Source organism: Fringilla coelebs (assembly GCF_963513975.1).
Source record: "Fringilla coelebs genome assembly, chromosome: 1".
Classification (NCBI taxonomy): Eukaryota; Metazoa; Chordata; class Aves; order Passeriformes; family Fringillidae; genus Fringilla; species Fringilla coelebs.
Window position 1 is genome coordinate 39,808,501 of NC_140028.1, and position 24,257 is coordinate 39,832,757.

Here is a 24,257-nt window from a genome sequence, read left to right on the forward strand (position 1 = left end):
GTGCTTTATTACAGTCGATAAGCAAGCCCCGCGTACCGAGCACACGCTGCTCCGCTCCATCCCGCTCCCCCATTCCCTCCTTCCCGCCGAGCCGGCGGCTCCAGCGCTGTGCGGCGGCGCCCCCTGCCGGCCCGACTGCGCTCTGCCCGCGCCTTCCCCGCTCCCCGTGCCCGGCCAATCAGTGCCCGCCTTCCCCCGCGCTTGGCCAATCAGCGCCCGCCTCTCCTCCCAAAATGCCCCCCCACCCCGGCACGGGCCCGGCTCGCGGGTTCCCGCGCGCGCCAAGGTAGCGGCGCTCCCGGGAAGGGGAACGGGAACGGGGCTCGGGAGCGGGGGTGGCCCTTAGCCCCGGTGCCCGCGGGTGTTGCTCCTGCCGGGCAGGGGGCTGCAGGTGGATCAGAGCAGTGCCCAGCTGAGGCTGTTAGCGCGCTTTTCCCTGTTTGTTTCCCACTATAACCTGCCAGGTGTTATTTTTTTTTTTAAGGGTCATACTCGTCAAACTTCTCTAGGTTGCCCTGTTTTCTTCGGAAGCGCTCGTTTACATACGAGCTGGCCCAATCTTTGTTAAGCCCCGTATGTATTTTTATCCGTTCTCTCAGAAAATGATGGGCTTTTTTTATTATTTTTTTTTCTTTCCTCTTTTAAGTTCCTTTGCAGAGAACTATGGCTGATGAGGGGAAGAGCTATGTTCCCACGGAAGCGTGTGATGTGTTGGAATCGGTTTCTTTTCTGAGTGTAGAGGGTAAACCTTCACCCTTGGAGTCAACAGTATTGCCTAATACAGAGGAACAGCAGGTGTGCATTGGTTTTACAAGGTGTATTCTGGTGATGCTGGGTTGTTTTTTGGTGGATTTTTTTTTTTTTTAAGCTTTAATAAATGTTTCTTTGGTAAGAACTGCTGTACTCCTCTTACCCTGAGATGTGTTTGATTCTTCTGTTTATTTCTCGTTGCTTACACACGGGTCATAGCCTGCACCAAATGCAGATACGTGGTCAATGCTATGCAATCTGATGTGCTAAACTTTGAGAAAAAAAGTAAAGGGCTTCAGTAATTGCAATTTAAATGTAATGAGACTGTAGTGTTCTTTTTAATAAGCTTTAAAAGATACATGGGTCCTTGATGTGAAAGCTCATTAGGTGCCTGGAAATAAAAATCTATAATACTCTGCTGTGCTCGAGCAGAAGATAATACACCCAGCTCTGCCTTTTTAGAGGGATCCATTTCCTGGGTGGCTTTTTCTCAGCTGACTTCACTGTCTGATTAGTGCTGGTCATGACTGGGCTGTGGAGAACTCCAATAAATCCATCTGCTGAATGAAATGTTGCTGAAGTGGAGACCGAAACTCCTTGAGAAAGGAAGGAGTGCTGGGATCCCTCTAAAATGCTCCCAGCTACTATTGCTTTACCCGGGTGGGAGACTGCTGGAGAATGCAAAAGGCCACCTGGGCAACTGAGAGCGGTTGCCTGCTTGTGACTGTGAGGAAGATGAGGGTCTGGTGCCTGCATGGTGGTAAGGAAGCGGTCTCTTGAGGCTGGGAATGAGTCAGTGCTAATGCTGCATACGAAATGAAAGTGCTCGGTAGCAGCTGTTGGAATAGCGCAGCTTGAGTTCAGTACAGCGGGACACCAGAAGGTGGAAGCACTGCGGTGCGTGCCTCTGACAGTGTGCTCTTTCAAAATCAAAGCGCTGCTTTTGTCGTGAAAGAAGGCTAAAGGGAGGGGAGGGGGGTACAAAAAAAAAAGGGTGACTTGAGGACAGTAGAAGGGAATGAGGCAAAATAAAAGCTTAGAGTCTGAACTTGACATGAAAGGAAAACGTTAGGTATTAATATAAAATAGGAAACACTGTATCAGATGGCATGCTGATATGATCTGGGGCTGTTCTGTTTGAAAAGTGGCAATTATAACTGTGTTTTGTGTCTTCTTTTTAATGAATAGGTGTATGAGCCTTTGAAAGTCTTCTTGAGAGTGAGGCCCTTTTCTATAGCAGAGCTTGAAAGCCATGAATCCCAGGTTTGTTGTAGAACTAAGAAATAATGTGGTTTTTTTCTCCCCTGAACAGCACATAGTGTTGTAAGGCAGAATTGTCTTTTGCATAAGCCATCTACTGCCCTTATGTGGAATTATTTGGCATCTGGGTACATGCAAGATTTTTTTTTCCCCACCCCCTTGACTTTTAATAATTTGTATGGTATAGACATGCACACCTGTAGCTCTTCAAAGTTTCACTGGGTACATTATTTAAAAATTGGTGTCAACTCTCTGTAGTGCTCAAGATACCAAGGAGTTCCATAAAAGAGATGATGCAATTCTAGGCATAATTTGAGTATCTGACCCTTAGGCTTCTTTGAAATGCTTGAATAATCTCCTACCTCATCCTGGTGACTTCTTGTTCAGCCTGTGAAAAATCTTCTGTAATCTCTACTCTGTCAGGTTCAGATGCTTTGGTGTTTTATACACACACATGTGCAAACACTTAGAAGTGCTCCCCTTCCCCACATTGTGATCACTGATGCAAAGAATTCCTTTAGCTGTCTTTGGAGGACAAGGTTTCTATATCATATCTCTTAGCCCTTCTCTTTGCAGGCTGTCTGATTGAGGAGAGGTCAGTTTGATGAGCTCTAAGAAGGATTTAATGTTAGTTCTTATTTGCTTCTTGTAAATTGTTTTTTAAAAATGCATTATTGCTTTACATCTACCAGAGCTGGAACCTTTGTATTGTTTTGACTTGGCAAATTTTTCCCCCTGCTTGCCCCAAACTTCCCTTTGCCTTTTCTTAGCTCTCCTTGAATAGTGTGTACTTCCACAGTGCTTCCAGTTTGGTAAATTCCACAGTCCAAGCTAGCTCCAAGCGTAAATTGATTGGCAAAATCAAATTGTTACTGGAGTTGTTTAGTACATTCCTCTTTGGAATGAGACATTTCTTAAAAGCAGGGAGGAAAAAAATGAACATTGAAATTTGTCCAAATTTTTTTGTTTTCATGTAGCTCAGGCTGAAATAGTTGAACTTCCAACCCATTAGCTGTATAATCTGTTTTGCATGGGATTAAGGCTTTTTTCTCAGCCTCCAAAAACAGAATGATTGAAAGATCTTCAACATTTTTAGTGTTTTCTACTTTCTTTACTACCACCTGAATCCAAGAAAAAAAGGTTTGGTAACAAATGGAAGAAACCCACACAAAACAGATCAATTTAATTTTTAGGTCTTTTATTCCTCCTTGCCATGCATAATTTTCAGGAAAGCACCTTTGTTCCAAATATGTGACACAAAAACAAAAAAAAAAAAGAAAAAGTAGAACCCAAGACCTATTTCTTATAGTTACAGGCTGATGCTTTAAACAAAGATAATCAACAGATTCACTGATCAGTTGATGCTTAAAGAGATAATGATTTATGTGATTTATGGAAGTAAAGCTTAAGAGCTCTGGGGGAAATTCTGTACTCCTGTCAGCATTTCTCCAGAGTCACCTGTGGGAAGGTAGGAAGTTGTGGGTTTTGGATATAAATGATGTGATCAGTGCCAGAAATGGTGCAACCCCTGCCAACTTGCCTGCAGGGTTAGCAGGGGGAGACAAGTGGAGTGAATTGTTACCAGCTGGTTTCCATCTCTGCAGATCTGACTGCTTTGGACCTCTACTCACAGGCTTCTGTGAGGTTGGTGGCAGCTGATGGCACATGCTGCAGATCCTGGATTATTCTGTAGCTCTCTAGGGTTTAATACATCTGACCAGCACTCCTGTCCCTGCTGATGTGGGAGAAATGTTAAAGACTATGTGGGTTCAGGGCCTGGCACAGTGAGCAGGCGATTGGTCTGAATTCAGAAAGCAGTTTCTTAGAGCTGAGCTTCTCAGAACCACAGAATAAGCTGAGTTTGAGGAGACCTGCAGGGATCATCAAAGTCCAGCTCCTTGCCCTTCTGGCACAAGACAGCCCCAGGAGTTGCACCATGTGCCTGAGAGTTGTCAAAATGCTTCTTGAACTCTGTCAGGCTTGGGGCTGTGACCTCTTCCCTGGGAGCCTGTTCAGTGTGGAGCCATCTCTGGGTGAAGAACCTTTTCCTGATTTCCAGCCTAAGCCTCCCCTGATACAACTTCAGGCCATTCCTTCATGTCTTCTCACTGCTCACCAGAGAGAAGAGATCAGTGCCTGCCCACTTTTGCCATTTTTGTTTCCCTGTGAGCAAGTTGTAGGCTGCTATGAGGTCTGTACCAGTTAATTACTGGCATATATCAGTTAATAATCAGACTTATTAATTGAGCAGTACTTCCTATGTGCATACCACACATGGATTATTGATCTTAGAAGTTCTGGCCAGTCTCTGAACATAAATGTCAGATTAAGGTACAATCAATCCTGTCAGATGATTCATCAAGACATTGTTAAGCTATACTGGGAGCTCACTTTGCATCTTTGGTAGCCTATCTGATATAAAACACATTTTTCTTTAACACTGCATCCTACATTTATCTAGCTAGTAGGTGTTTGGTAGTTGTATTTCACCTTTACTTAATAGAGATTAGCAATCAAATTACTTGGAGCTAATTTAGTTTCCTTCATTACTGGTAACACTATTTATCAATCAAAGGATTACGCTTCAGATTTAATTTACTTCGTTAATTCTGCTCCTAGTCTGTTTCACACTGAAAATAACTGATGTGGAAAACCAGTAGATTTCTATGTAATTTTATTTTTGTAGTGATTGTGCAAGTCACAATCACAAAATATGAGAGTTTAGGAAGTTCACAAGGAAAAGTTGCTGGAAAGATTGCTAGTAGAAGTTTTTACCCCTTAGAAAACCCCAAAGGATTGCCTTGACTTTGCCTATACTCTGGCTTTCATGTAGTCACATGCCTTGAGATGATATGGGTAAATTGTGGGACTTCTTGTGGCTCTGCTAAATGGGTGAAGACACTTGGCTTTTGGGGAGTTGTTGGAGAGGGCGTTCATTTTTTGTTTTGTTCAATTAGCTTTCTTCCTGAATAGCTTTGTGTTGTGTTTTAGTTTACCTTGTCTTGTGTTTTTAAGAGTTGTGTAACTATTGAAGATGCGCAGACAGTGATTCTTAACGCACCCAAAGAGTCTTCTGCAATGAAAAACAGTGAAAGAGGGATTGGTCATGCTGTGCACAGCTTCACCTTTTCTCAGGTAGGCCAAATTCTTTCAATTTTTTGGTTTTGCTTTTTTTTTCCACTATAATGAAAGCTGAATTTTGTATTATGTCAGGCAACATATTTTTTTCTTCTTTTAATTACATGTGGTACTTACCTTTTTTTAAAAAAAAACCCTGCTTATTAATTACTGATAAGCTGTCAGGAAAGCTGTATTACAATGGAGGTGCCTATTAGATGAGACAAGGAAGCTTCTTTGGCAGGTCTGTGGTTTTCTTTGATTAGATGCTACAGAAACATGTTGTAGGCACAAACTTACTGTGGTTCTGCTGTTCCTGCAGATGTTTTTATCTCAGAAACCTTATGTTTGTAGGAATTTTTGTAAGCACATATTTAGTAACTTCCTTTTGAAAGAATAGCAGCTTAACTGCTTAAGCCTTCTATACTTGAAAGCAAATTTCTTAGATTTGCCTACTGCAAGAAGTTCTGTTCTTACAGTACCAAAAGATGAACAGTTCCAGAGATTGAGTTATTTAGACCATTGTAATGCTGATTTTCTCATCAATTGTGAGTAGCTGGCGAAGAGGAGGGAGTTTTACATCACTGGCAGAGCTCTTAAAAGTGTCCACCAAACAGCATGTGCTCAACAGAATTCTGAGCAGTTTATTTTAGGAGTAGGAAAATATTCAAAAATGAGTGCAAGCCTGAGTGCTTCTCAGAATTAAGCAGGGATCCTGTGAGAACCCAACAGAAGACATTGACTCAGAAGGGTTCAGCAAAGACAGGAAATTAAGCTGATATCTCCTTCCCAGCTTGTTCTGAAAAATCAGTCATGCCTAATCAGTACTTAATATTTTGGTTTATTAAACTTCTTTGTGCCATTTGTCACTCCTTTTTTCCCCTTATCCTAGGTCTTTGGACCAGAAACTACTCAAAGGGAATTTTTTGAAGGCTCAATGAAAGATATCATAAGAGCATATATTAATGGAGTGAATGGACTGGTATTTACTTACGGAGTTACAAATGCAGGCAAGACATTCACTATCCAAGGTATAAAATATTTGCATGCATAAAACCAGAGTCAAATCCAATGGCAAGCTTACATGGATGTTTGCACTTAATTTTTTAATATTTTTAAGGGACTTCAAAAAATCTTGGTATTTTACCTCGCTCACTTGATGTGATTTTTAACCACATAAGAGGAAGACATTACCTGAAGATGAACTTCAAGCCATATTTGAGCAATGATGTTAAGAAACTAGAAGATGAACAGGTTAAGCAAGAAGAAGCCTTAAAAACCGCTATTCTTGCATCACTGAAAGAGGTCAGTGACCAAATGCTTCTTAAAGCTGTTCTGTAAGACAGGAAGTTTTAAAAGTCTTTATTCCACTACTGATTCTTTATAAAAATCTACAGTATGCATACTTGGTGAATTTTGGAATAATAAGACAATTGGCTGTTTTTGGAGCTCAGGGTAAACTGGAAGAACTTTCTGCAGCACCCAGTTCAAAAGCCATCCCAAAGCCAAATCTCAATTTCTAGTGAGAAGTTTCCTCTTTAGAGAGGAGCAGTTCTGACACTGGTGACAGTAGCCTTTGAAAAGTCTGAGAGCCACATGGCTAAAACCTGGTTCTTGTTAAGTGGCTCTTCTTGCAGGTCAGGTTCTCAGGCTGGATCTTGGTGCAGTCATTCAAATGCTGGTACTAGCTCAGGAGAGATGATGGCACTGTCCTAGCACAGGCAGTGAAGAAGGCAGGAACAGTCCCATTTGGTGGAAGACAGTCTCAAGGCAGATCAAAAAGTTTATGAACCTGTGATTTATGTAACTTCATAAAGAAGCTTTCTGACTCAGGAAGTGAAGGGAGATGGCACAAAATGAATGTCCTACAAGGATTCCTGTCTGCCTTAGGGGATAGTATGTGACTAAGGCTAGTCTCTGAAGACTATAGGTAAAATAGAGAAATCTTTACTGTGGCAAGCCTCCTGTTCTTATTATCCAGTAATTTCTGTTTCTATGGTGAGAAACTGTCTCACCAGAAAATGGGCATCCATGTACTTGGGACTATTTTATACTTCTAAGTCCAGTTGCAGTTTGCTGTCAGATTCCTTTTGCTCAGAATGTTTTCCCCTGAACTGTGATTCTGTGCATCTAATCCCAGAAGGCAGTAGGCTCAGCTGGTTATCATTCAAAGCAACTCTAAATTAATTCTGGGATGTACAGAAATAATGATTGGGTTTTCTTTTTTCTGCAGCCTTTAACGCTAACCTTGTTAATTGCTCCAGTTAACCCTGAAAAAATATCCTTCTGTCATTCAAATTCATATGTTAAGTTCTACACTAAATTTTGTTGCTTAATTTAAATCCTTCAACCCAAAACTTTGTTTAGTCTGAGTCTGGTTAACTCTGGAGGAAACATCTCAGATGAAAAATCTGAGATTTGAAAGATTTCATATTTATTCTGAAAATGTCTCTGAGTATGTGTATGCACATTAGAGGAGGAGGGCATCTTAAAGAAAAGTTGAGATGGTTGGGAGGATAGTAAGTAAACACCTTTAAAAATTTTATGGAAGCTACAGCCTTGGAAAGAGGAACAAGCAGGAACCCAGGGTCTGGAACAAAAGGTCAATATCTTATTTTGAAGATGAAGATAACTCTTTAAAAACATTTCCTTCTGTCAAATCACAGTCTGACTTACTTGTAGCTTAGTAACTGAATGTTGCAGTAGGTGATCTAGATGCTGATGCACTGCAGTGCAAAGAGAGCAACACTCCACCATCAGGAAGGACAGATAAAGATGAATCAGGAAACTATTACATGACAGAACCTTGTTTGTGTGTTACAATGCTTCCATAGAGTTAGCTCAATGATCCCCAGTTCTGAAGCTGTGCTTCTTGATAGCTTGTGAATGAATAGCATCACTGTTTGGATGCTCCCTCAGCTGTAATCTGAGAGCAGATACGATTTGGTGGGCTTGGCTTTGGTTGACATGGATTTCTGTAGGCTCACTTCCCAGGCTCAGTTTACATATCTCACAGAAAGAGCTTGCTGTTCCTTTCATTCTCCCAGTTTTAACTGCTCTGAGTTACTGCAGCACTTAATGTCCCTCTGTTTATGTTCTGTATGCAGTACTGCTGCAACAACTCTTGCTTAGCATGGTTCATACCCTCCCTTCCTTCCTTTTCCTGGTTCTTTTCATAGGGTTAAATACTGTTTTTTACTGGACTAAAAGATGCTTTGCGTGTATTCCTATTTCCACCTGTTTTTGTATTTTCTATTAAATGTCAGCTTGTTGTTGGCAAACAATGCCAGTTCCTGTTCCCACTTGTTTTCTGTATTTCACTTGAAAAGCAGTGGAGCAACAGTTAATTCACTAAGTTTTCTCACAGCACCTTTAAAAAACTTATCATGTGCACAAGCAATGTGCCACTGGGTTTTCTAAATCCCACTGCATCTTTGACATGCATAGATGAAATGCCATGTGTGTCAGTCCCATATCCTGCTTGGCACTTCACAAACAATGAAGAGGACCTTTGCTGTGGTTAGGTGTCTAATACTCAGGAACCAATCACACAGATGCTCAGTTTCTGCAAAATGGTCACTTGTATGATTTTGTTGTAATTCTATTCTATGGTATTTATCTTTAAAAGAAGAAACTGCTGTTGTCTGTCTTTCTTGGCCTTTTAGTTCAGTCTGAATTAAAGCAACACAGAGTGTTGGTTTGTCATAAATTAAGTTCTACCACCTTTGCAGTTCCTCCTGGAGGAAACTTCTCCAGTTGTTTTGGGTTGACTGAAGGACTGTTCAGATTTGGTCAAGAGCTCATAAAGGCACTCTGAGCTGTTGCAGTCTGACAGAATCCTTTTTCTCCTAGGAGTCTGAAGTTAAGTCTCCAATGTTAGCAGCAACTGGCCACCAAGGCTGGTTGCTGGGAGTAGCAGCAAGCAGTAATTCACGTGATGGAAAGAGCATTTATTGATTATAGTTCAGTGTTATTAAATACATTTCATTTTCAGCCAGAGTAAGGGTGGCCTAACGCTTAATACTACTTCAATATTTAAATCTTAAGTACTGGAATTGCTGTCATTTTTAACTTCTGCTTTCCTCATCACCTGTTTATGTGGATTTAATAGTCTCTTATTTTCTCAAGGAGACAGAGAGCATCTCAAATACTATAACAAATTTCTGTGATGTGAAGTTGGATTCTTCTAACTGTACTTCAGACAATCACCCTTCTAACTCCCTAGGTAAAGTGGAAAATTGTCATGTGTGGGGAAAAGCATAATATAAATTAAGAAATTTTACTGGGTTACTACCAATGGATAAAAAAAGTCCCCATAGTGTACTGCAAAGTAAATATATATATATATATAGGTTTTTACCAAACTTTTGTCTTCCTCTGGAGAAAGGGCAACTATATAAAAGTATTTTGATACTCCTTTTGTGGGGAAGAGGGAGACTTAGTTTTGCAAATATAATGCATAAACTGCTGGAAGTCTGTGATAAAATGAGGCCATCATCTTAGAACTTGGGCATATTCTTGTAACAGATGACTGCTGAGAAATTCAAGCATTTTTGGATAAAACTGAAGTTATCCATGTATATCTAATTGTACAACACACATGTATCTAAGCCTTCTCCTTTAGCAGGTTCTATAGGTCCTTTTAGAAGATTCTATATACTGATTTAAAATCTCTCTATGAGTTGATCTTTGAACTCTTCCTCTGTTTTGGGTTAGCAGAGAAGAACTTTGTACCACTTGACATTCATATGACTAATGTGCAGCAAGGAACACAAGCATCTGTGTGGATTTCCTTTTGTGAAATTTATAATGAATATGTGTACGACCTATTAAGTATTTTATCTACATCAAAACCTCAAAGGCGCAGAGTATTAAGAATTTGTGAGGATCAAGGAGGAAATTGTTACATTAAAGGTAATAATACTGTTTTATGACCTGGGCAGTTGCACAGAATTTCTCTGGTGATCAGAAATGGATGTAAAAGATCTCTTTTTGCAGACTTGAAGTGGATTAATGTTCAGAGCACTGAAGAAGGCTGCAGACTACTAAAAATAGGAAACAAGAACCGAAGCTTTGCCTGTACTAGAATGAATGAGCAATCAAGTAGAAGGTTTGTTCCTCTAATTATAAGCATACTCTGTCCCTTTTGAGGGGATGGGAGGGCACTTGAGAATGTGTGTGGAATAAACCACTTTTCAATAATAGTTTAATACATCACTTGGTTATTCTGCTTTTGTTATGAAATTCTCTCTGAAAGAAAACCAGGAGGGACCCTGTGCCTAGTAGTAGCTGCACTTGGGTTGCTATTCATGTCTTTGGACAACCAAAAAGATCAAATCATGTTCATTTTTGAGTGCCAACAGGGCCATGCATCTTGGCAGTGTGAGGATGTTGCAGGAAAAGCTGGTTAATTTGTCAAAACTGGCAGTATAGTTCTTGGAAACCTAGAGCCTGTCACTGGGGGATATAGGAAAGATCAGGTCATGTTGTATCTTGCAGCGCTGCTAAATTTTCCAGATGCTTTTAGATTGCTGTGTTCAAGCTGAGCTTACTTGGTATCTTAAGAATTAAACCCCTACTTTTTATCCAGCTCTGGACAGAGATCAGGGAGAATCTGGCTTTTGATGGAGTGAGAGGAAATAGAGAAGGTTGTATCATTTCTATTGAAAGTGCCTCCTTTCTTGATTTTAATGACCTCTTAAGGGCAGAAGGGCCATGTTTTATTTTTAGTTAATACCATCATAATGTTACTAATCCTGCTTTTTTTTCTGTAAAAAGCAAGAGTTATTTTGTTCTGTATTAGCTAAAGACAGCTGCTGTTAAATTTCATGCTCTTCTTAGAGTTTTACGGAATGCCCTCTGCTTAAGGAATATAATAAAGACATTTGTGTGCTGTGCTTCCTGATGAATCATAGAAACTGGGCACTTTTGGTTTTGTGACTTTTCTCTTTGGTTTCAGACAGCATGCCTGCTGCCTGTGTAGATTGCTGTCCAAACCAGAGTTACTGGATCTTCAAGTGTTACAAACTCAACCTTTCTGGAAAACAGAATTGTTTTAAAACTAAACAAGTAACTGTGCATAATGAAGTAGGCAAAATTACAGGACTCTAAAACTTGAACTTATTCCCTTTTCCCAACCATTTGTTTCTAAGTTAATCCTTCAGATTTGCTGAGTTCAGATACTGCCACTTCTATATGAAGTGGTTACATGACTACTCTTCTTTTGACCAATAGGCTTTAGTGAACTGGCTTGGTGTTTTTCTCCAAGACAGTTTGTATCCTTCATGGGGTATTTTTCCTTTTCTGTGTGAAAAGAAATAGAAAATCATAAAATACAGCTTTTTTTTTTTTTGCTGCTGAATGAACGCATTGCAAAAGTAACTAATATACCAAGATAACTAGTGAATTAATTCTTGTCCTCTCTTCACCACTGAGCTTTCTGTAGCATATAAATTTTACTTTGCTTCAGTGACTGCTTAATTTTCATAACTGACTATTAAAAAGAGCTTCTTTCCATTCCAGTCACAGTATATTTTCCATCAGGCTACTCAAGCTAACTGATGAGCATCAGCCACGTGTTCTTGGAGTATCAGAGTAAGTGAATGCTTCATGTGATTACCAGAAATGTAAATATTTTGGAAAAATTATTAAGGTGTAAGCATGCCAAACTGCTGAACTTTCTAATAATAAACAAATTCTCAGAGTTGAAGGAAATCAGAACTCCACTGAGCACATAAACTGACTGGAAGCTCAACAGGGACAAGCACAGAAATGTTTTCCTGTTTCTTACTCTGGAGCAGCTCTGTCAGTAGTGTGTAAATTGAGGAAAATGTGTTGTGTCTCACATGATGGGGAGGTGGTGGCAGAGTAAGACTATGCAGCACCAGATTGTGTCCTGGTGAGCAGAATTGCAGTGTCTGGCTGGTAGAGGGTGATCTCTGCAGCTGGAGGGCAGCAGTTGGGGCTGAAGGCCCAAGGCACAAGCTGTGCCAATCTGCCTTTCTGCTCTGGAACCAGACCACATGGGTCAAATGCTTGTGACAACACATTTGGTGTGCTCCTAGAATGTAAATAAAATCTACCATCCCAAAAGAATTCTGGTGACATGCTCTCAGACTGTTCCATGGTCCAATGTACAGTAAGAAGGGACCACCAAATTATTTTCTTCAAGACTGTTCTCCATCAATGTGAGATGCTAATTGCAGTGCACCCTGTGAGAGCAGTGTCAAGTCCTTATGCTTAAGTCCCTGTTCTTTTCTGGTTTAGAGGAAGCAGCCTTATTTTCTGGCTTGAAGGCATTTAGACAGCTTTTCTTTGGGATGGATGTGTCTTTTTTTCTTCTGAAGTATTTAGCTTGATACAGAAAAATGAAGACAGCCTGTAACAGAATGCTTTAGTTCAATCCTGCTTCCTCTCTTGTCTGTGCTGAGCAGGGATGGTAATAAATATACCTCACTGTGAGATAACACCTTTAAATGTCAGATGTTACAGTGATTAATACTCTTAAGGAAAGATAACTTGAGAAAATGACTTCATCTGTATTTTTTTTTGCTGTTCTCTATCACGGTGTATCCCCCTGGCAAAACTTGCAGCAGCTGTTAGGTGAATGACAGAGTTTGTATGTTGCTTAAGGAAGGAAAAAGCTTTTCATCTAGTGCTGGAAAGGATAGAGAACATAAGGCTTTCATACATTTGAAATATGTGCCTTAATAATTTGTATAGGACTTACTTTAGCTGTATGAAAGTTTAAGGTCTTGCAAATTATTTTATTTTAATAAATTTATGTATAAGTGAGTAGTGGTATGGTCACATAAATTATACAACTTCCAGAACTTCCTGTATTTCAACAGCTTTCCTAAAATAATGTAAAACTTATTGAATTCCTTGTTTATCCAGGATTGTTTTCTGATTGTACCCTATTGTGGCCTGAGCTTAGCAGCAAATAATTCTATAGCCAAACAAAGAGCTCTAAGGTGAGCTGGAAAGGACTTCATGTGTGTGTTCTGGGTAACTCTTTCATGCAGGTTGTCCTTCTGTGACTTGGCTGGTTCAGAGAGATGTAATAAAACACATGTCTTTGGAGACAGACTAAAAGAAGCAGGAAATATTAATAATTCTCTTCACATCCTTGGAAAGTGCATTGCAGCACTGAAGCAAAATCAAAACTCAAAGTAAGTGACAAGTTATTTACAAGCCAAGTTTTAGGAGGAAACACTAAGTATCCCTTTATATTTCTGCAAGCAGTTTGCACAGAGAAAATCACAAATCTACACAATCTAAGTCTTCTTTATTATAGGTATCATTGTAATACCTGCAGAGTTCTCCATAACTGGTGTTTGTGGAGAGCAAAAAGTAATTTGCAGTAAACTGCTAACATTTTTTTAGTGTATATATGAACAGTACACTTTGTGTACAAAGCTTCAGTTTTGTCTTCTTCACTTCCACCTGCCAATTATACAGGTATATTAATCAGGCAGCTGATAGATGATCTGTACTTAGCTTTTGGCTTGTTCCACCATCTGCTTTGGAACACTAGGGAACTGTGATGCAGACACCATGCCATTTTTACTTTTAAATAGTTCAGTTTGTTAGAGAGCCTATGAAATCCAGGAAAGACCTTGCTCTTTGATGTAAAATAACTTAGGCTTAAATATGAGCATCCTACTGGCTGTCTTTCCTGCGAGAGAGAAAAAGAACTGAGGTGAGCTACAATAGCCCACAATTTTACAATTTTTTTTTCACAATTTATTTTTTTCCCTCCCTGAGGATGAAGCCAAGCTATATTCCATTCAGAGAGAGTAAGCTGACTCGTCTGTTTCAGCCATTTTTTTGTGGGAAAGGCAAAGCTTGTATGATTGTAAACATCAATCAGCACACTTCCACGTATGATGAAACACTGCATGTAATGAAATTTTCAGCTCTAGCCAGACAGGTAAGAGTATATCTACTTTCTCTGCTATTCTGCCTTTTTTTTTTTGTTAGTAGTGATTTGTGAAATTATCAGATTGTGTGGATTTTAGTGTGATTTGGATTCTTGATTCATCATTTTAATACTTCTCCATATGGCCTCTCTCTAAAAAGCTTCTAGTAGTCTTTCCCATCTTCAAACCTGCTTGTGGTAAGAAGTTAAAACAACTGCAGCTGTCTGCCTTTTCAGTTCTACACCACTGATGTTCTGTGTAAAGCTCAGGGCACTTTCAGATATGACTGATTTATACCATACAGCTGAGCAAATGCAGGATTTCAATTCAAACTTTTGATGAATTACTCAACGTGGGTGCAGTTAAACATCTGTTGCACAAGATGAGTTGTTCACAACTTCTTGAGGGTGGTAAAAAGAGCATCATCTTATTTTATAGTCTAAATGAGATATTTTGCAACTGCATTGCTCCTATTTGGCTTAATGCCAATTAATAATAAAGAAGTGTCTTGGCAAGCTTTTCCTCCATCTCCTTCAGTACCCTTGGGTGGATCCCACCCAGCCTCATAGACCTGTGTGTGTCTACATGCTGTAGCAGGTCAGTGACCATGTCCTCCTGGATTATGGGGGCCTCATTCTGCTCCCTGCCTCAATCTCCCCCTAAATTCAGGACTTGGGGTTGATGTTTGTCCTTAACCTCACTCAAGTCCCTGAAACTGCTTCTTGCAGGGAGTGGGATGGTGGGCTATGCTGTGTTTCATGGCAGAAATACAGTAATTATTTAGTCTGGAGCCACAGATTATTTCTGTCATGTTGTTACAAATCTGTAATAGCATGTCTAATATGATCTCAGAGAGGAAGATTTTTCTAATTCTCTTCAGGTGTGAGTTTTGTTATAAGTGTGTTCTGTGGAGACAAACTTCTCTGATATGCTGTCCTATGATGTAGCTACTTAAAATCTTTATGTAAATAGCATGAATTTTTGAATCTGGTCATGTTGTTTCAGGAAGGAGCAAATGTTGCAGGGATTTTCTGCTTTTCATTAACTTTGCAGGAAACTACACCAAAACCCTTATATTTTAGGGGAAGAGAAACCACCTGTCTAGACAAGTATGCCAAGTTTGCTAGCAGATATTTCCATTTTCACTCTTTTTGGAGTACTTAAGTCTTATGTTCATGTAAGAATTATAGTACACTGATGGATTATTTTTTTCTGCTAAAAGGCATGTAAGTGTTTGTTGACATTCATGTAATCATTAAATATTGTGTAAATACAACAATGCATTCATGCCACTTCTTCCTGCTATCCTGATACCTACAATGTTGACAGCATTGGTAAATCATCTCTTGATTTTTCAGGTAATCCAGACAATCCTGCCCAAAAATTTTGGTTATTTTCCACCAAAGCTAGCTGGGGGTGATGGCAAACCTATGATGCACTTTGATGCTAACACATCTGTAGATGACTTTGCTGACAGTACTGAAACCTCTGCAGAAGAGGAAGTGGACATCACCATTCTGAGTCATGAGGTAAATACATGTCTGCTTAAGAACTGCACCCAAGAAAGCAATTCTCTTAGCTCTAATATGGTTTTAGCATAAGAGATGTGCTGAAAGCTGCATCAAATGGGAAGTTTAAGTTCCTGTTCTGTGTCAGACTGACTAGACTTAGAGTGGCCTAGTTCAGTGTAGCTGTGGAAGGATGCCCTGTGGCTTTCTAGTTAGGTCAAGTGCTAAATTTGGAATTCAACTGATTGCCCAACAAGAAGACTAAGAAAGCAGTACATATCCTTAAAATAACATAATTTAGTTTTTTGTGCCCTTTTTTTTTTTTTTAGGAAACAGCAGTAACAAGTTAAGGTGTAGCATTTAAAAGACAAAGATATACAATCTAATAGCAATAAACTGTAAAAATCAAGTAGGCTTTATGTCGTTATGCTGTACAAACTAATATTTAAATGCCAGAACAGAAGTGAACTTTTTGATAATGGACACCATCAAGATGGACACAAGATGTATTTGCAGAGAAATTTATATTTGAAAATATTTAAACTTTCATGCAGACCTCCAAAAAAACATAAGCTTGTAAAAAGTACCCTCTGTGGATGTCTGCTTGTATGAATATTTTGTTTGAGATGCATGTCAATATGTGTTTGAGTCTCGGTTTTTGAACTGAAATATTTTAAATTTAGGATCTCTTGAAAGCTGCAGAGGAGTTAAAGGAGAAGGTAGCCGCAGAAAGGCGCAGTAAGCTCCTTCTGGAGGTGAAGATCCGGAAAGAGATGGCAGAAGCAATGTTTCGACAGCTGCTGGAAACAGAGGAAGCCTGGAGGCAAGTCCCATTGCAGCCTGCTTTGAGACTGAAAGGGTTCCACCTGTGTAAATGCATACACCTGGATCTATGCACATACAGGTGTATGTTCAGGACATTGCTACTCATTTTATTTGGAGAAGGCAGGGCTGGCCAATTTCGAAACCTCCGAAGGGAAGGGAAGAAAGAACATTAAACTTGTTCAGATCAGCCTCTTCCCATTTTCAGTGAAAAAGTAATGCTGTTTTCTGTTCAGCTTTCCTCTGCTGAATGTGTAATTACTGGAGCTTGTCCTGGCCTGTTATTACTACTTAGCAGAGGTGGAAGATTGCTACAGGTACCCCACTGAGGTGATCTTTCCAAAACATACACTCTGTCATGTTAATATGCATGCATGTGCTTAAGGTAGTTTGAATCATGGCTCTTTTGAGCTCCTCTGCATGACTTAGGAGCCACTGTTAATTTACTATCTTATGAATTACTGTGCCTTTATGAATTATGAATTATGAATTATGAACCCTGCACTGATGTTAATTTAGGAATTTTTTTTCAAGTCCAGATTCCTCAAGTTGAGTTCTCTTCCTCTTAACTCTTCTTTAAATCAGTTTCCTGCTGTTTTAGTTGTTTAAAAAATTAATACCAAGTTGCCAGCTGAGCACACTATGGTTTAGTCCCTGCACTTGCTTTAAAATTGTTTGGTTGCCTTTGGCCAAACACATGAATTAGCATTGATGCTTTTTCTCTGCTGAGGTGATTTTCTGCATCATTGATGGGGCACATTTTTAAATTTTGACAGTAATGTGGAAAGTATTGAAATAATAGATAGGGAGGGACTTCTCACAAGAGTATGTAGTGACAGGACAAAAGGGAGTGGATTCAAACTGTGAGAGTTGGTTGAGCTTGGTTGTTATGAAAAAATTCTTTACTGTGAGTGTGATGAGGCACTGGAACAAGTTGCCTAGAGAAGTTGTGGATGCCCCATTCCTGGAAGTGTTTGAAGGACATGTTGGAAAGATCCAGTGAAAAGTGTCCCTCCCTATGGTAGGGAAGTGAGAATTAGATTATCTTTAAGGTCCCTCCCGACCCAGGCAATTTTATGATTCTATGAAAATGAATTTGGCATTTATCTTAAATGGAAAAAAAGGAAAAACTAACAAAACCCAAAGTGAAAGATGGCCCCAGGATGCATGTTTCAAATATGACCTCTAAATGGGTGTGGTCACTTCTGTTGCTGTATGTTGGTGGATTTTCTTAATTTCTATAATTTTTTTTCTGACAGTGTGTGTTCTTCTATAGCATTTCTTTGGTATATGCCAAGTAGAAGTTACACTTTGGTGCAAGTCTGTAGGATCATTGAGATTAAAAGGAAAAAAGTGCTTTTTTTGTCTTTTTGTTTCACTATTTCTGATTAGAGAAATAACCTGAATATTCTCAGTTGAGTACACATTGTCAAAAGCACTAGCTGGAATGCAAAACTCTCATACATAACTAACCTGTTCTCTTCAGCAACCGCTTGGAAGATATGAAAGACAGCTATGAAGAAAAACTCGAGAGCAAATTTGAAATGTATAAAGAGGCCATTAAGAAACATGCATATATGTGTGCAATGGAACAAATTGAAGAGCATTATGTTCCCATAGAGGAATTTCTAGCTGAACAAGAGAAAGTTGAGGTATGACTTGACTGCCATTAAAGTATGCTCTAGCTTCTTAACTGTAAATTTTGCTTTTAACAGAATCACTCTGGGATTCTGGATATAACACTAAACAAGGAAAATAACTAGCAGTTCAGCCTTGCTGTTCTGTGTTCAATGCTCACCAAAAGCATACAGCTGTCTTTTCTCTGGCACCACCTGTAGTGCACACCTAACCCTCTTGATTTTTGAGGGCACAGTTCAGTTAAATCCAAGTCATCTTTATCTTTGTGGTGCAATAACTGGAACACCCAGGGGAATGATGTATACAGGAATCTGGCTTTCCAGAGATCTTGGGTACCATAGGATGTAGATTACAATGCTACTCTGAAAGGGTGATGGGGAATGGGGGTGATGGGGATAGCTATTTTAATTATAACTGGTCTGGTGGTGGTGGGAGGATTGTGGGATAAGAAACCCATGAAAAATCGAGCTTCATGCCGGAGAGAACTGAATCTCCTGAATGTACTTAAACGTACTAATGCCAACTCTGACCAATTCTAAGTTGCTACTCCTTTTGCAATGCAGCCAGGTTAGCTGTGAGCAATGCAGTTTTCTAACCTCTGCATGGATGGTTAAGTGCATCCAGGCAGCAGATCAGCCCTGTGGGTCTTGTTTTCAGAAGGTTTTTAGTGGAAGAATAAAACAGCTGTGTGGTCTACCCTAGAGGAGCTTTCTCACTGCCCTCTCCTGTTCTGAAACTGATAAGCTATCACACTCTAAGGATAGATGGGTTCCTTTCAAGACATGAGAAGTGGGTTTCTCTTGTAGATTGGGGTATATAAATACTTCTGCTTTTACAGCTCTCCATTCAGGTGCTGACAAGCAACACCATATTATGTAATGGCCTGTGTTTTTCCATCTCCTTCAAATTTGTCTCTTTTCCTCTTAGACTCTGTTTCAATGTTTAGTTAAATCCTAGCTGTACACTATGTTAGAGTGGACAAAAAGAGTTTTAATAGTGCTCTTATACTGGCCAAGAGGCTGCATAAAGGAAGGTACAAAGAGCAAGATGCTCTTGGTAGCAAGCCAAATAAGAAACTACTGAAATCCCTGAGATGTAGAAGGGTTAGCTGACAAAAGAGAAAACAGCATGAATCTGAGTGGGCAGCTTCAGAGAACCAGAATTAGATTAATAACTTTTCTTGATGATGCCACTTGTTTGATTTCTCACTCTGGAATACCACACCAGCAATCTGACAGATGCTGGGAAAGAGTTTGAGATTAAAAAGTAGCTCTGGGAAGTATTTTTTTCCTTAGTTAGCAAACTAACTTGCAACAATGTTTAGCACAGACATGCTAAAGTTTCCTTTCTGCCATATGGTTACTTTTAACACAGTTTGGAAATCCTCAGACTGGAAGAGTTGACTCCTTCATAAAGAAACTTCCTCCTAGAGGTTTTTGTGACCTGAGGGTTATCCCTTATTTCCTAACCATAACCTGTGAAATAATTTAAAATTACACATGTGTGTGTGGTGTAATTGAAGGATGTGCAGTAATGCATCAGATCAAGCAGAAATGCAGACAAATTCTGCCATATGCCCTTATTTTTTTTCAGGATAGAGAGAGGAAAATACTGCAATTGGAAAGACAACTTGATGAACAGTCAGGGAGGCTGTTGGCTCTGGGAAGTCTGAGCTCGGATATTCCAGCTTCTGAAAATAACATGGAACGAGGTAGGAGCGTAATCTGGGTGTTCAAAGCTCACTTTAGTCCTGGTAATGTGTGTAAACAGACAAACTTTTCTTTTGCCTATAGATCTTATGGACAGCACATTGAAGAGAGCCAATGAAGGACTGCAGAAACAATGTGAAGAGAAGGAAGAGGTAGCTCCTGCTTAGTGTTTATTGGGGATAATGATTGTAAACTCTGTCATGGTTCAATGCTTAAAGATGTGCATTATAGACAAAAGCATGAAGATTTCTGCAAATGGGCATTGAGCTTATTTGAAAAAAGCCCTTGCTTAATTGTGGATGACTTTGGCCAGAGACTCTTCTGGTTTTATTCTGGTCTGTAAAACCATTTGCTACTGTAACAAGTCATGGTGAATGTGGTCTGAGTTGGAAGTAAGGAAGAATGTTTAGCTTTGTGCTGGAATTTATTGTAAATATTGCTGCCATGACCTCAGAGCCTTCCTTCCTGAAATGCTGCTTGCTTCTGCATTGGGGAACAGTTGCAGAACCTGGTAATAGTTTAGATTTTAGATCTAAAATCAAAACAGTGCCTTAAAGCAGTCCTTTCTGGAAGTGCTCAACTCCGCTATCACCCTAACCTTAAGTAAAGGTGAATATCTCTGTTCTTCAAACAAGATCTCTGTGCTCTGAGTACCATATAGAGGTGGGAATTATGGAAAACAGTAATTTTTAAGTTTGCATTTTTATTTTATTCCTGGAGCCATCTTCTTGTAAAGATACGGTTCATTTCCCATGTTTAGAGAGGATGTGGGGAGAAGGGAAGACACAAGTCTTGCTTCTTTCTCTAATATCAAATATGAGTAGGGATTGGAGAAACAGTTCCAGCTGGTTCTAATAAGCCATGTAAATGGAAAGTGAACTTAAATCCCTTTCTATTAAGAAAGAATACTCCAAAAATAACTTTTTCCTTACCTAGTTCAATGTCTCATGCTATGGCTGTAGGATTTGTTTTCCACTGTTTTTGAGAGCTCTACATCATTTTCCCATGTCACTTTCAAGTTTTGGTGGAAGTTTGGCTTTTATGATTGTTATGAGGATACAATTATTGATTGTTTTATGTGGCTAGAAAGTTTTGGAATGATGAGATTGATTCCTGGCGATAACTGAAGTGGGAATGGTTTAAACCAGTTCATTCCATCAGTGCCTTTCTGCTGCTGTGCCTCAAAGATCAGTGCATGTGTGATTTGTAATTCACCACTTCTTTCTTCCCATCCAGCCATTAAACATGGGCTAAGGGTGTGGGTTTTTTTAGCAGCTCTGTAGAGGTAAATTAACAGTAACATTTATTTTTCTGCTTCAGAATTTTTACCTCTTGGGGCTTAGGCTTAATCCATTGATTTTCCCATCAGAAAGGTGAGGCCTTCTGTGCTAACTGTTCCAATGTGAATAGTATTAATGAGACAAAAGTGTTCTTTTAACCACTCTTACTGAAATGGAGGAGGCTGTTCCAGATGTAGCTTGGTCTGTGCTACTGTTCATTGACTGGCAGGTCTGTAAATCACAGCAGCTTCAACACAACAGCCTTTGAATGCTCCAGGTGCATTTTATCACCTGAAAGGATGAGCTGGGACAGAGGAGGTTGAGAGAAGCAGACTTTCTTGTTTTGATCTTGTGGTTTGCGCTGTTCTAGTCATAAACAAAATCAATGTGAAACATGCTGTTCTGAACTTCCATGTGTATGGGCTTTATTTTCAGCTTATAAAGTCTCTGAAGTTTAAAATACAGAAACTAAATGAATCCCTGCTAGAAGCTAATGAAGGCTACAGAAAAGTGGCAGAAGAAAATAGTCAACTGAAGCACACAATCATGCTCAAGGTTAGTCAGTGATTTAAAACTGACTTTAACATGGCTTGTATCTATAGTTCTACTGGCTGCTTCTGCATATTTTTACATGTAAAACCACTGTTAAATTAGCAATTTGTTTTCATGCTAGCATTTTTTCTGTGCCTAACTTCCTGAATTATGACCTCAGAGCCCTTGTGTTTCACTGCTTGACCCTGAATCTTGTAAGACAAAACTCATTTTTCAACTTATGTGATAGACTCTGTCAATGGGGTAACTCTGCTGGCAAAGCCTGCTAATCTAAAGGTGTCATGAATTCTTGTCAAGCAAAGAAAACACTACTTAGAACTCACCATGAGGCATGTTGCTGAGGCAAGCAAGGTGTCAGTGCACAAATGCTACTGCAACAAGGCCTAAGGATCTATGGATTGATTCAAAGCTCTACTGATGGTCCTGCCAGGAGTGGCCAAACTGGATGAGAGATATGTGCTGATAAACTGTTTAATACAGAAATAGACATCTTTCCTTCAAAAGCAGGGACTTCCTAAAGTTTACTGCATCTGACCTCAGATATCAACCTTTAGATTCCTAAACAAAAAATGAAACTTTTGCACTCTTGGCACTTTGAATCTATGCCTCACTTGTAATCTGCAGGAATGATAACTGCTTAGTGATGTCTTTCTTCGAACATTATTTTCTGCATACTTTTTAGTTTAAATCTTAGACTGAAAATTATTTGACTTGAACTTTTTAATTGGAAGTTATCTTCCTATCCCTTATTAATAGGAAGGCGATTTTGTTAACCACAGAGATTAAAGAGTGTATTTAACACTGTATTCTGCCCACTCAAAGCATTTACTCAGTCCTGGTTAGCTGACTTATGCTATGAGACTTTTGATTTGTCCAGTTTTGCTTTCAGAAACTGCAAGGCAGGAAAGCCACCTTTATCTGGTCCCTAGAACAGCATTAATTCTTTGCATAGTGCAGCAAAGCATTTTAGCATCAGCCTCTTAGATCTGGTCTCTAACTAGATTGTATGCCCCTGGAGTTTGCTGGGTTTTTAATTACTTTGGTGTAATTTGAAGAAATGGGTACTGAATGGCCATATGACATAGTAATAACGAGGGTGTTTATGGGTTTAATAAAATAATGTGAACCAGAAAATTAACTGCATGAGAGAGACCATGGAGTGTTCACATACTTAACACAGCCTTATCCTCATAGGATCAAGAAATGAGTAGTCTTCAGAACTGGGCTAAACGTGTTCTTGAGCTTGAAGAAACAGTGTCTTCCCTGCAAAAAGAGCTTGAAGAACAGAAAAAGAATTTGTTTGCCGAGGAGTCAAAACAGCAGAAACCCAGGAGAGGCTTGCTGGCAAACCTGAAATCCACAGTAGCATCCACTGCTAGTACACCTCTTGGTAAAGGCTGGGGGAAGTATGAAGAGGCTTTACCCTATTCAAGAAAATAAGTCATGTTGCCTCATAAAGCAAAAGAATAATATTTGATAAATCAAAGTGTGCAATTATTTGTCTTCTTTATTAGTCTTAAACTGTTGGTAGCTCTTTTTCACTCTTAGATGCCACTTCACTGTCATGTTGACAGAGAAAAATGTTTAATACAGAACTCTTTGAATCAGGGTTGAATTTAGAGCTATAACAGTTTGAGTCTAGACATGTGCTTTTACTGTTGATATAGGGATGTGATTTGAGAACTATATATTTTAATTCTGGAGTAACTGCTATCATGGTCTTCTGTACTGATAAATGTGTGGTTTGTGCAAAGTGGGATGTCCCTCATCTGCTGTTCATTATGTTTTTAAGTTATTTTATATCATTGTTGATTCCTAGAAATCAGATGGCTTGTAAACTTAATCCTAAGTAGTTAAAATAGCATGGTTCTTCAGTTATTATTCTGGTTTTGACCTTGAGACTCCCTTCTTGGGACCAAATGAAGGAAACTGCTAAAGAAGGTGATGAAATGAAATCTGATCTGGCTCCTTGCTATTTTTCAGCTAACTTGGCTTTGTAAAGAAATTTGTTTTAATAAAATTTGAATTTCCACTAGGAATATATATTAAACTTTTGAAACATGTATTTAATAAAATTTTTCATTGCTAAATTCAGCTCTGACTCTTCATTTTAGGAATGAGAAAAACAAAGATAAGAAAAGATCATGAAATTAGAGCCCAAATAATGACAGTTATTGATATAGGATGATCCTGAGTTGAAAGAATCATATCCTTGATTATATTACTTAGCTTTTATCTAGTAGCTTAAGGATGGAAGACTGGAGCATGATAAAATTTGAAGTAGTTTTCCTAAAGCCCTTTCCAGTCAGTGAAGGTGAGGGGATTTTTAACTACTGTAGAAGCACAGTGCCTGCTATTGCTGGAGGACTGCTGTGGAATCTGTACATAAGTTGGATTGGTCAGTCCCTGTTAGGGAGTTTGTCACAGTGGAGGGGGACCGAGTTCAAAGCAAGAAGCTCACCCTCCCTGGGGAGACAGTAGGTGGTGCAGCCTTCCCGAGTGACAGGAGGACAGCCCTGCTCTGCTGTGACTGCTCTTGCCAGGCTGCTGAGAGTTTTGGGCTGGTCTGTGTTCAGTGATCACTCTGACATCTATTTAACAAGGCTGTACAGGTTGTACTTCAGCCCTTGCTTTTCTCATGTTTTGAACTGTTTCTGTTAAATAAAGGGTTATCTGGTTTTAGTAGTTCTGAAGGCCTAT

The 24,257-nt window shown here is 39.4% G+C and overlaps 1 protein-coding gene across 1 annotated transcript; it reads left to right on the forward strand.

The window, feature by feature from the left end:
- Positions 1 to 449: 449 nt before the first annotated feature.
- Positions 450 to 22,997, forward strand: LOC311155205 (kinesin-like protein KIF20A; the record flags this gene model as incomplete). Its single annotated transcript, XM_084208165.1, has 18 exons — positions 450 to 795; positions 1,939 to 2,013; positions 5,026 to 5,145; positions 6,020 to 6,158; positions 6,248 to 6,432; positions 9,256 to 9,352; positions 9,844 to 10,041; positions 10,126 to 10,237; positions 11,650 to 11,721; positions 13,152 to 13,298; positions 13,894 to 14,059; positions 15,407 to 15,577; positions 16,240 to 16,379; positions 17,865 to 18,030; positions 19,610 to 19,727; positions 19,810 to 19,877; positions 21,441 to 21,560; positions 22,752 to 22,997. Exons 1-18 carry the CDS (start codon positions 664 to 666, stop codon positions 22,995 to 22,997), a joined length of 2,472 nt encoding a protein of 823 aa, XP_084064291.1. The 5' UTR covers positions 450 to 663.
- Between the last annotated feature and the right edge of the window lie 1,260 nt (positions 22,998 to 24,257).